The sequence below is a fragment of the Athene cunicularia genome, assembly GCF_003259725.1.
Source record: "Athene cunicularia isolate RWA chromosome 1 unlocalized genomic scaffold, athCun1 chr1_part2, whole genome shotgun sequence".
Classification (NCBI taxonomy): Eukaryota; Metazoa; Chordata; class Aves; order Strigiformes; family Strigidae; genus Athene; species Athene cunicularia.
In genome coordinates, this window is record NW_020799092.1 from 67,108,263 (window position 1) to 67,121,900 (window position 13,638).

The 13,638-nt window shown below is 37.3% G+C and overlaps 1 protein-coding gene across 1 annotated transcript in view; it reads right to left on the bottom strand.

Annotated features, from left to right (window-relative positions):
- The window catches only part of SLC2A13 (solute carrier family 2 member 13), a 178,093-nt gene that overhangs the window by 128,892 nt on the left and 35,563 nt on the right, over positions 1-13,638 (bottom strand). Inside the window, exon 2 of the mRNA XM_026868199.1 lies at positions 4,771-4,930. Within this exon, the coding sequence (XP_026724000.1) occupies positions 4,771-4,930 (160 nt within the window). The remainder of the gene's footprint in view (positions 1-4,770; positions 4,931-13,638) is intronic.

Below are 13,638 nucleotides of genomic sequence, written 5' to 3' on the forward strand. Positions count from 1 at the left end.
GATAAGCATGCAGGCCACTCTGCCCATCTTTAAACTAAGCCCTCAAGTTCTTCCTAAAACCTAAATAGCAAAAATTTCCAAAGGTCATACAAGTAAATCTTGCTCTAGAAAGAAATCTGTGAGCAAGTCTCTTATTTTCTAACACTTTTAAGAATGGTATCTCATCTTAACATCATTAGTTAAAAAAAAGCAGAAGAAAATAAATTCAAAACACAAAGCTTGTGAAAGGATTATTAGTTGAGTAGTCTTCATATCTAATATATCTAACAAGTGTCACTAATTCACTAATATTCTCATTCCTCATTCACTAATGTTCTCATTCATTACTGTCCTCATTTCTTCCTGTGCTCTTCCCTCTCCACAAACATTTTGGCAGCTGTATACAGAATCACCTTTACACATACACCATTGAAGCTCAACAAATTGTATATTCAATATCTGCATTAGAGTGGTATTTAGGAAGCATAAAAACATAAGCGATTAAAACCACAATCACTGTATTCTGTCAAACTATGAGCAAAAGGATCTTTTAATGCATCTAAATAAACAGTTTTAGTCCTTTACACTCATACTACTTAATTTCTGCTCCTCCAAAGCCCCTCAGTCCCTTAAATGCAGCAGAGCCTTCGGAACAAAGCAGTTGGGTACCTGCAATCATCTGAGGAGGCAAAATCAATGAAGGCTCCTGAAAGTTCGATCCAGCCCGTTAAAGCTATCAGTTGGACTCTATTGTATTATCACAGGCAAGAGAAAAAAAGAAATGTACAGAAAGTGCTCACTCACTAAAGTTAGTTTCTAATCAACATGTTTCTGGTCAAAGTTGAGTACAAGGAGCGGGACAGAAGGAAAACGTTTAGTTAAGAGCATATGCTCATTGCAAGTTCAAGAGTTGTTGCAATTTTCACATCAAGCAATTTTGATAGAACCAATTTAGAGTAAAAGCATGCAATTTCAGACATTTTATGCAGTGAGCAAGCTTTCAGAAATCTAATATAGTTCTTTCCTATACAGAATACAAGACCTCCCATTCGGAGCCAGATGTCTAGCAGACCTGAAAAAATCCAGCATGAAATCTAATAAGTCTGCTGTAATATTTCTCCTTCTCAGACATACTGCTGCAATACTATTAAGATGGTATTAGCAGAGTTTATAAAGCTAATCTGACAGAAGAGTCAGGTTAAATATTTGTTTTCTTTGTTTTCTTTTTAATTTAATATCTAGCATTTCCAAGAACAAGCAGAGCCAAGAAAAAGTAAAGTTCCTTAATGTTTTTTGTAGCACTCCAATACTTAGCCATTCAGTCACTAAGAGCTACAATAATTTCTGTAATTTTTCTTCTTATACATGATGACTCAGGAATGAACATCTGTGATTTCTCCCCATGCGTTTGCTGGCCGCTCTTTCCAGGTGACAGACCATCTGTACTCTTCCCCGCTCAGTCTTAAATTGCAGTAAACTAGCCGAGGACAGACAAGTACACAATCCCCAATTAACGGCTCCAGCATCACAGCTGAGAATCCTCAGATACCTCATCACTAGCATAGCCTCAGTTTCTGCCCAATTCACTGTCAACAGTTTCCACTCAAGCCACCGGAACAGTACTTGGCATGTACATAAAACACAGCATTATTGCCTTAGCAAAAGTTATCCACCATGAGCCAGCAGGCTTCAAGACACAATTACTCCTCACTATTCAACACACCAAGCTGAATCTGGAAGACTGGGACCATCAACACAAGAAAGCTACAAACCAGGAATAGCAATGGATCACTAAAAGAGTCTTGCAACTGGAATGTATGATATTCTGGACATTAGAAAAAAAAAAAAATCACAGAAAGAGTGGTTAGACAGTGGAATAGGCTGCCCAGGGAGGTGGTGGAGTCACCATCCCTGGATGTGTTTAAGGGTTGTTTAGATGACATGTTGGGGGATATGGTGTAGAGGAGAACTTTGTAGAGTAGGGCTGATGGTTGGACTCGATAGTTGGACTCAATGGTCCCAAAGGTCTTTTCAAACCTGAATGATTCTATGATTCTATGACATAAAAGAAGAGGCCGAGAGAACTGGGTTTGTGCTGCCCAGAAAAGAGATGATTAAGAGGAGATCTAACAGAGTCTTTCACAACTGAAAAGGAGCTCAGAGAAGATGGAGACAGACTCTTCTCAGATGTACACTGTGAAAGGACGAGTCAATAGCGACAAGTTGCAATAAGAACAACTCAGATCAAATATGAGGGAAAGCAATTCTTCACAGTAATAGTGATCGAACATCTGAACAAGTTGCCTCAAGAAATGGAAATGTCCATCACTGGAGATTTTCAAAAGTCATCATCTCACACAGTTCTGATCAAACACTCAACCTCCCAATCCTACACAAACCACAGGTTCTAGGTTTTACTTTTAATTTTTTCAGTTCAGATAGGTTAAAAGGCCTTAATTACCAGAGTAGTTTGTTTATTGTTCCAAACAGAAGATAAGTTATACCAATGAAGAAGTTCTTAGAACAGTTCTGCAGCATTTCAGTGGGTGAGGGCCTCATTTCTATTTAAGGTATACTGGCATATCAAAATATCAGTGTTTTACAAAAAGATTAAATCTACATATTGTCTTCCACCGAATCTTCTACTTTAGCTAAATATATTTGTAAAGTAACATACCAAAAGATGGTTACTTATGTGTGTGTAACAAACTGGAATGATATTTTTCACTTAAATAATCATTTACATAAGAAATATACTTGTCAATCCTGTGTTACTGCTTGATTTGGGAACTGATACATCCTATACCAACATGCCAGTTCTTTGATCTTTTCCAAAGAAGACTAGAAGTCTGCTTTTGTGCTGAAAAAATTCAAGCTTAGTTTGCCTGAACAATTAAATAAAAACCACAGTTCCAATAAGATCAATACTTGTCAGATAGTGTTGGCTCATATTTTTCTTCCAATAGGTTAATATTTACTGAAACACATAGATTACAAACACATCCTTACCTCCTATGTGTCAGAAAAACCACAGATTTACATCCACAAAAGCTTCCCCCAGATGAATCCCTAACCACTGAAGTAAACTGAACTCAAAAAATCTGCCTAAACATAAAGTGAACAACGCCTCTAACCACAACAGTGACTCAGAGCTTAATTTCTAAATAAATATCTTTACTTGTCCATTCCTCCCACCCAGCCCCATGCATAGGAAGCCATTACATGAGCAAATTATTTAGGCTAAAAGTTAATTTTAAGTAATAAAGCAACTACTGAATAATAGGCATTGGGCATCAAACACTTCAGTTTGTATTTCACTTAGAAATGCATTACTGCATGCCATTAACTTTTCTCAAAATTGAGCATATTTCTTTAACTGCAGAAAGAGAACAGCAATCCTATAAAACCAGGTTCTTCTTTCAGTGAAGGCTGTTTCTCAGTTCTCCATAAGTGAACATATAGTCTGCCAGAGAATGCAGCTGCATTATAATGAAAAGATCATCAAAAGTTTCATTTAAAAATACAAAATGCTATTTTCATTTGAGCTCAAGTAACCAATGCATTTTCAGAAAGCACAAAGCAGAGCTACAACTTAAAAATTAAATTAGAATTAAAATCAGCATGAAGTGACCTTTTTCTTAATGTCAAAATGCGACCTCTTTTTAGAAAAGAGGCAAAGGAAATAATCACATGGACAAAAATTAAAAACCTCAAACCTTGAATCTTCAGACATACACAAATTAAACCCTAGATTCAATAAGAAAACATTGACTTTTTTGTTTTAATTCATATTTCTTTACATACTATAAAAAGATTAGCTACCAAGTTCTTTAATGCACCGAGTCCTAAATTAGTTGTTCCTATCCTAAAACCTCAAACATCAGTGCACCCAGAAATCCCTATTCAGATCCATTTGAAGCCAGAGAACATAATATTTGTTGCAAATTTTGGGGGGTGGGAGGAGGAACCTTTAAATTAGGATTTACAAATAGCAAAACAATTCCAGGCTGTAGCAACAGGAGTCACAGGCCCTACAACAAAACACCTTTCCCAAGAGTGTTTCAAGAGAAAAGCACACACAATTAAGCACAAGTTTCCAGAAATTGGGATGTACAGTGTAAATTATTCCTCCTACACATTTCTGTTATTTTTTCAAGTCAGAACTTTAAGTAAAATAGTGAGCCACTGAAATTTCTCATCTCTCTCATATGACACACCACTATGAAGACAGTAAAGACAGATGCAGTCCAGAAACACTTTGCAGTGTCTACAGGAAAAACATAATATCCAGAAAGTAAAGTGAAAGATATTCATATTATTCTATAACCTAAACTTTTAACTATAAAGTTATGCTACAATATTCTTCAATTCTGATTGGATTACTACTGCTCAGATTAAGAGCATTCAAAATACACTTCTATTTTGTGCATATAGCATCATGCTCACTGGAAATTTGCCTTTTGAAAAAATCAGCATGTAATTATTCTAAATGCAAAAGGCAAGCTACTATCATAAACATCATGACAATCATTCAAGCTTGCTGATGCATATTTACGGCTCATCCATTTTAAAGTTTAGTAAAGTCAAAAAAACCTAAGCATACTGTGAATACTAAACCTAAGTGAAAGCAGTATGGATATCATTTAGCAAGAGTTAATTATTGAAGTTCCATTTCAGTATATAGCTTTACTACTTTATATGTAAACTCCATTTTACCAAGAAGAATTATAATAGCCGTCAACCAAATCATGACCATGCCAGTTTGGCTTTTAACAAGGAAGACTCACAAACCTCCATCCATCCTTTGCGAGGTAGCTGAAGATTCCATCAACAACGCTTGCAAAAAACTGCCCTCCAGTGATGAACAGAGTGTTAATGGTTACTAATCTGCCTCTTAGGTGCGGTGGAGCAACTTCTGCGATGTACACTGGCACAGTCATAGATGCTACACCTACAAGAATAAATTCAATTACAGTTATAAAATAGAAAGAGATAGTACATCCCTTTTTCATCATAAAATATTATATCATTTAAATGGAACAAGCTGGAAGAATCTGGTTTCCAGGTTCTGAAAGATGAAAAAGAAAATATACCTAATGAACTCTAAAAGCATATCGAGCAAATGGGCACACAGACTGGATGCTAGCAGCTGTACTCCAAGTTCAAGGTTTGATGTAATGATACAAGGAATAACTCACTTCAATTCACACTGCATGTAAACATATTTATAGTTTTGAAACAAAAAGATGCTATGTTCCAAAAGAAGAAGATGCTACAATCCAAGTAAGCACAGATAAGTAAGATCACTAACTGAAGATGCCAAGTGTTCACAGCTCTGAGTTTAAACAGAACTTTAGCATGGTTTCCACCTCCAAGAAAAAACAAGGCCAAGCGTTATTATTCTCATTATTATTATTATTATACTTCATTACTGCTATATAGAATGAATTGTTTCTTGACTTCCTTGATGGTTTCTTGACTTGGTTTAAAAGTATTCCATATGCAGTGGTAAAAACTCTACCGCCATAAGGAAGCAAAGACTGAAGCCAAAGCACCCACCACAGCTGCCTTTTACGCTGTCTTAACACTGGTAGTATTTCCTATGAATTATGCAATGGCTCTAAATGAGACATTTGTGCAAAAGACAGAAATGCCCTGTGGAACAGGGTGGAACAGGTCCAAACCCACCAAGAAAGTCACACTCTCATTTAAAGGAAATTTATAGCCCTGTTTCCTGAAGAGAACCAATAGTGACAACCAACAGTAACTCCTTTTGTAGATAAAACTGGAAGTACGTTGGCGGCACACAGACAGAAATACATTTTGACTGAGCCAGCTGAGATACAACTTGAGCAAGCACAGTGAGCATTGCCGAGCAGCAGCAGAGAAGTCACACCTTCCAGCTGGGGCAGCTCCACCAGGTCCACACTGACAGCCCCACACCAGCATGGGCCAGTGCTGCATCCGAAGCAAGAAACGGCATCACCTGAAGGCGTGCACATGGCTCCTGGGCTCATGTAACAGCAAAAAGGCTTCGTCATAAAATGTCGGAGGCTTTGCCTGGTGCCCCGCTGCTTGGCTGACTCACCAAACTAAGAGCACAAAATCATCTTTAGCAACAAGGTTAGCCTGACAGAATTGCTGGGAGCCTCCAAAAAGCTTGAGTGAGGAATATAGATTGTTTAATAAAAAAATGGCATAGGAAGATCTTTTGTTACAATAGGTAAACACTCGCAGCAGCCTCTCAGCATGATAACCCACATGGAATAAAAAAAAAAAAACACTTAAAAGTGTCAGGGGGAAAAAAAAAAATCATTAAAAATTTATTCAACCATTTTTCAAAGCCAACCAGAATGCACCACAGAAAAAAAGCATTCAAATAGCTCTTTGTATGTTTGATAGAGAGGCAAATTTTCAAACACAGTCCACCGTTGGGGATATTTCTCTCACATCTTTCACATCAGCATTTGAACTAATTACAACTGAAACAATGGAGATAGCACGCATATAAAGGAAAAGCCTGTATGGGAAAGCACAGGAGTACATTCACTTTCTGCAAACAAAAGCCACTGAGGACCACAAGGCAGTGGTTCATGCTGGGGTGGCAGGGAAGGGCCCTACAGCTGCAGTGGCCCTGGCCTGGAGAGGCCTTCCCACTCCCCGACCTCTCCTCTCCCTCAGACATGCCACTTCACACCCTCATGCGTTTCCTCACTGCGGCGTGGCCATCTTCCCATCACCAGGACAGGCCTGGCAGGACACCCAGTTCTGCGGGGCCAGGCCCAAAGCCCAGTGTCACAGTCTCTGCCAGCAACAGGCAGCAGAAACCTAGGAAAGGCTCAGCAGCAAAACCAGCATCGAGTAATTCCCCTGCTACACCCTAAACAAGCTTCCAATAATTTCCAGGTTTGGAAATTCATGACTCAATGGACCCAACACTTGGTATCTCTGGAGGGTTTTTTTGAGGCCATTCATTCTTTGCTCTCTGCTACTCTATTCAGGCCAATCATCACTAAGAGCCAACACAAAAAAAGGAGGAAAAAAAAAAAGAAAATAAAAAAGTCTGCTTGGTAGTGGCTATTTTATCATTTGGCACCTTCACTGCTGTTTGCAAGAGTAACGTGGAAATGAGAAAAGATGATTGAATGCAGAGCAGCAGGAATGAAATGAGAGATCAAGCCCTTCAACACGGAGATGACAGGTATAGAAACAGAATGGGGTCTTGCCATAAATACAGTGAAGAAAAATGCAGTTGTGTTTCTACCTTTCTGGGGACAGAAAGAGAAAACTGACTTTACATCTTTCTTTTGGAAGCTACTGAAAGTCAGTCCCCATTAACAGCTTTAGAAAAGTAACACAGTCCCAAGCAATGTTACTGAAATGTAAAAGTTATTGAAATAGATAATCATCTAGTGAAGCTAATTTGAGAAGATGGCAATATCTGTATGTGGATTTCACTGCAAAGCAGTTAGAAAGATACGCACAAACAAAACCAATATATGCTTTGTAAGAAGACTACTTTCCCTCCACCCCCTTCACCTCTTAATGAAGACTGGTTTTACACAGGATCTGCATGTTTTAAACAAGAGAAATCTTGTTCAAAACATGCCAGCCAAGTCTGCTTCTCAGGCATCCAAAACACAGAGCCGCACCACTGATATGACCAACAGCTACCACTAACATTCAGCACATACCATCAGTCCTGGGACTCTGCTAGAACCACCATTAGCCCCAGCTAAGGCAAGACAACATTTACAGGTGAAACTAAAGCCTGATGCTGTAATGTTAAGAGTACTGTGAAGGTTAAAGTACATTTGTAAAGTATCTTGAACTCATCATACTTGACGTAAAAAATATCTAGCATACTAATACTTGAGTATTAGTTCAAAAATCACACAGGATTGTTTAGATTGACAGGGACATTGGGAGATCTTCTAGTCCGACCCCTGTTCAAGCAGAGTCAGCTGGAACAGGTTTCCCAGGACCATGCTCAATTAGATCGTGACCATCTTCACAGATGGATCTCCAACCAAAATGATTCTGTGATTCTGCCACTTCCACATCTGCTTTCCCACCCTGAGACTTTCCACAATGTCACTGTCAAAACCAGCCTTTTTGACTTTGTACCTTACTCCCTCTGCTGGGTTTCCCAAAACTTCAAAACATCCAAACGAAAACCTCAGTTCAGAAGATAAAATTATGTATTTCCAGTTATCATTTAGATATCAAAACATATACTTTGCTAGTTTAAGCTTGAAATAGTGCAGCAGGAGGTTTCAGGGAATGGGAGGAGGCAATCAGGAAAGCCTCCCCAGTTTGTTTGGCTGCCACCCAAAAAAAAAAAAAAAAAAAAAAAAAAAAAAAAAAAAAAAAATCAGCAGGAGTAAAAAAAGATTTTCTGAAACAGATCAAATTAAGGAAAAAAAAAAAAAATCACACCACTTTAGGGAAATAATGTTTTTGATTCTGTAATGTTATTTACATTACAGATTTGCTTTCAATTGCCTTTGAATCAATGTTCTGCAGACTTCCCTCCTCTAATTTCAATTTAAGACACACTAGAACATAGGAGATTAAGTTCTTGTGAAAAGGCACAGTCAGAAACAAGGCATTACATGTTAATCAACTACGAAAAATCTCTGAAATACATAACCACTATCCGTTATATAGTTGTTTTAATAGCTAGATATCAAATAAATTTGAAAACAAAGAACCGCTTTTCTAGCAAAAAAATATGGCTGCAATGGAAACTTTCCTTAATCTTTCATATGAGAATGCTTTCATTTACACTTAGATGACATTTTCTAATACACACTCACTGTTAAACTGCTCACTCCAAATAAAAGATTCTTGCTGTAGGCAAGTATATTACTACCTAAGAAAGATGATAAGTGACAAGATGTGAGGAGAAGAAAATGAAAACAATTAACTTGAAATCTGTCAGAGAAAATTTAAGCTCTACATTGTGCACCACAGATATGAAATTTGAAATGAGAGATGGCAAACCCAATCTTTATCCACTTGAGTAACCAAGGCATTAACCTTCTGCCCTCATTAAAGAACGTAGTTCATAAAAAAGGTAGTAGAAGGTTTCTTAAATTTAGACCACAAGATGCACCTAATTATTATAAGGGAAGCACTGGATGACACAATGGACTGAAACCATCATATTAAATGCTTTTTCACTTCTAAGATCACTTAGGAGACTGTTAGAGCTGCTACTGTAATCTGCAGATTTACCATTGGAAAGCAGAGACAAGACAATGCACAGCTCAATTTTAAGACAATCAATAGAAAGCAGGTGTGAAAAGGCATCACACATTACCATCCAGAAAAGTATGAACATGTACGCATTATAAAGAATTCATTAAGATGTTCAGGAATGAAGTCAACAAAAACCTACTGACATGAAGGAGAACTCCTATGATCATTAGGCGAATTAAAAATATATTTCTAAAAGTGAGGTTACAGTAGCAAAACAAAAGGACTAAGGGAAGAACCCAAGTTCTTGTTTATAAAAAGCATTTGGGTATAAATACTAGGAATAATTTTAAGGACTCCTTGCAAGATCAAATGGATATAAATGTATCCTGTTAAGGACTTCCACTACAGCTCCAGCTGTGTGTCTAGCATATATGAGGGAAGGTGCATCATAAAACCAAAAGAGCAACAAAAGCTGGAGACAGGATATTGAATGAGATGCACTTTTACTTCTAGCATAATAAAAAAGCTCTAAGGTAGCAGGGATGTGTCAGTCATTTCACTGATGTCAAGCAATAACCAATTGTCAGGAGCAGCAAAAACACTGAGAAGGATTCCAGACAATTTTTTGTTGTTGCTGTTTAGATTACTACCCAAAAGATTTGTAAGAACAAGAGATAGGTGACAAGAACTAGGTAACTTTTTTAAAAAAAAAAAACCCTCACACAACTCAATCAGCCTTTCATGCTTAGGAATAAAGAGGACTGATGGTTAGCTAGAAGTGCCAAGGAGGCACATCCAGGAGTTGGTGTCTCTTTGCATCATGGTTCTGTTCCTCCTTCTGTCCAGCTCGTGCTGACCATTTGTATCAACACCAGGTAAACCAGGAAATACAACCAGATAAAAGGATATCCATGTGCTCTTTAAGGGATTTGTACCACCTAATTCCCATTAACAGTCCAAAATCAAAAGATCAAAAGCCTGTACTGGATCACAGGCAGGACTGTGTACAACAGAGACTGGCCTGAACTGCCACATGACTCCAGACTGTCCAGTTGCAAAGTAAAATCAGGATGTGAAATAATCATAAAAAAACAAAAAGCAAAGATATCCCTGATCCTATTTCAGAGTACAGCAACTGAGCCATTAATCTCTATTAACAACAAAGAACATTCACAGCTTATTACAGAAATTGTATTGCTATGAGTTCCAAATTAAGAGGCAAGAACAGAAGTTACTAAAACATTTCCTTTCAGGAGAATACTCATAGGAATGAGACATTCTTCACTAACATATAAAGTTGTACTGAGATACTTAACCAAGGTAATAGGTTTTTTTCACATATGAATTTCACATTAGAATGACCTTGTAAGTGCAAAGTTTTATTAAAATGTTAAACTTTAATGCAACCAACTTGATGTTTGTGTGGTTTGTTCTACTTGTAAGCACTCCCATCAGCTTTAGCAAGTGATTCCATAGACAGAGGATTTGTGGACACAACCTGGTGAAAAAGCAAGTTTATGGCAAAGAGAATCAGGAATTAAATATTAATAAACAGCTTAATAGAGGTTGTTATGTTATGAGAAACTTTGAATACAAATTCAATGTTTGGTTGTTGTTTGGGGTTTTTTTTAATTAAACAGTGAATTCCAAAGGGCGCAGGGGGAAACTTGTCAAGATGAACACCAGGCTGATGTTTTCTTCCAGCAACTTTGCAGGAAATCTGATAAACTTCTTACATATTGGATATGCAATCTAAATTTAGTGTCTTGAAACTCTATTGATCCCAGCAGTACATGAGATTATACAAAGCGACTTTCATTAAGTATTTCTTTCAGTTGCGTTTCCACAAATTATAAGGTTTTTACTTCTGACAAAAATGGCATTCCTGCCAACTGATAAGTTTAGAACATTGCTCACATCTGAGTAGTAATATTCAAGAGGATATGGGCAGCACGCTGGTTAACTTTTTGAAAGAAGTGACAAGTTCCACAATAATTGTATATTCTTTACTGTCAGTCTAAAGAAGAATCCATTTCAATAGTTTGTGGAGAGAATGTCAACTATTGACAAAACAGACACATTTTAACTGCAAAGGATATTTATTTTAAAAGACCCTTAGCTTTCACAAACACACACATAGGAGCTACCATCAACACTTCCATTTTACAGACAACTCCACAACATATTTTAATTATACCGCTCAACCTAAACAAAAATGAAGCCTTTTCATTGTCTTGTAGAATCCTTTTCTGCTGTTACAGTTAACACTTCAGCATTCAGTAAGACAGTCAACCTAAGGGGATATTAGAGTGCCTCATTAAACATGCTAATAGAAAATACTTGAGAAAACACTGCATTTGAATACTGTTCTAGTACACTAACCACTAGCAGATAAAGCTAAAATCTTCACTGAAACATCTTGTATTTGAGTGTGAACATCAGAGGACAGCTCAAGTCTCCTCTGCTATCTAGGCTTTCCACCCACTGCACATATCTAGTAAAGGTATCATTAGCAGTTTAGAACTGGTTACTGAAAGTTATTTCAAGGATGACTGGCAGCACACTTTCCCATTTCAGTTTCTCTCCTACAACTGATTAGAAGTCCATTTCTTAGCAGTGACACTGCTGTACTCAGCTACAGCAGAGCACTGAAATATATAAGGGCAGTAGGATAAACCACTAGCACTAAAACCACATTGCTTTGCGAGAACGATCACAGTAATGGGCAGATTTAGATGCATCTCCTCTAGAATGGAGGTCCAATGTCAGCAGAATTCATTGAAGTCTTGAATTTTATTTAAACACAAATTATTACATCAGAGATGATTCATAATAGTTTAATAATCTGTACTGTTGAACATCTAATACACAAAGTAACAGCAGATCCTTACATTCCTATCTACCCACTAGCCCAAACCAGAGTGACCAATATTATAATTGGTGCCAAAAACTTCCATTACTATGTGGCATCCAACCATGAAGGAGTCCAAGGCCCAGAACAATGTGAAGAAAAATAACTGAAGCTTCTCACTTGTTGATACCATTTCAAATTTACAGATCATATCCTAACGAGCCTGGATGAATAATTCCTTGTGTGGACCATGACAAGGTTTTTCACTGTTGTGTGCATCAGCAAGAATCAAGAACACAAAATCCTCTTTGCCTAAAAAAACTTCAAACTGCATCCACTAGAAATATCCACAACTGCCATACTGTAAATGCAACCCCCCCCCAAAAGATAGCATTTGCCTTTGCAAATTCCATTATGCACAAAAGCAATTTCATGTTTCACACTCTCCATTGATCTGAAGATACAGATGCAAACCCGGCTCATAAAAATTTGAGGCCAACAGAGAATACAATTCCTGTATAATGAAAGAGCTAAGACCTTTCTCTGACATCTCCAGAGCAGTATCTTGCAAGAAGAGCATAAGGAAACCACATACCATAGTAGAGATACATGAATATTCAACGTCTTGTGTAATCAGGAAGGGACTATTCATCACAGTACTTATTTCCTACACTGAAATTCTGCAAGCCAAGGAATCTTTTTAATCTGGAAACTGGGTGGTTATCAAATGGGAAAAATTAAGCGAGCCATATCTGAGGCAAGATAGACAAGAACCTACCATGTACAGGCCAGAGCATGAAAATGTATTAAAATAAAACTTAACATACTCAGTTTATTAGAAGAAAACTTAGTTTAGTAAAAACTTGAAAACATACCAAAAAATCTGCAGGAGTCTTTAACAACGCACAGGCAGTAAATAAAAAAGATATTACCCACAGCCAGAAAACTGCAGGCACTCAGTTCTACCAAGCAACATCACATTGTAGAGGAAGATACAAAACATGCCACAATCTGTGGACCCTGAAAGAGTAAGAAGGAGAGCTAGGGGGGAAAAAAATGCTAATTGTCTGGGAAAATTGTCAAACAGTAGGAACAGAAAGATAATTTTACATGAAAGCAAACCAAACTGAGAAAATTTTTAAGGTCAGATGAAAGTAACTATTTGTAAGTGTTAAAACTGCTTTAACTGTAGGGTCCTACTCAACCTCAGCCCCAACGTTAGTATTATACATAGAATAATAATACATTCTCATTTTGGGAAGAGAATTTTAAAAACAAATCATTTTTTCTATCCAAAATTATTTTAAGATTATCCAAAGTTACAGAAATTCAAAAACATCTTAAGAGGAAATTTACTTTGAGTGGCAAAGTCAAAGGAAGAGAGTGGGATTTAATTAACCATTAATAATCAAGCTAAACATCCAGAAAATTTGAAGCAAAGATCTTTGCAACTGTCCAAAGCATACAGCATGCCTAGCAGCACAGATGTCAGATCACAGTTTATACTTCCCAGCAACCCAGAATTAGATATCCATATTCAGTCATTCTTTATGGCCAGCATATATCACTTTTAATGCAGGTTGTGAAACACCCGGTCAGCCCTC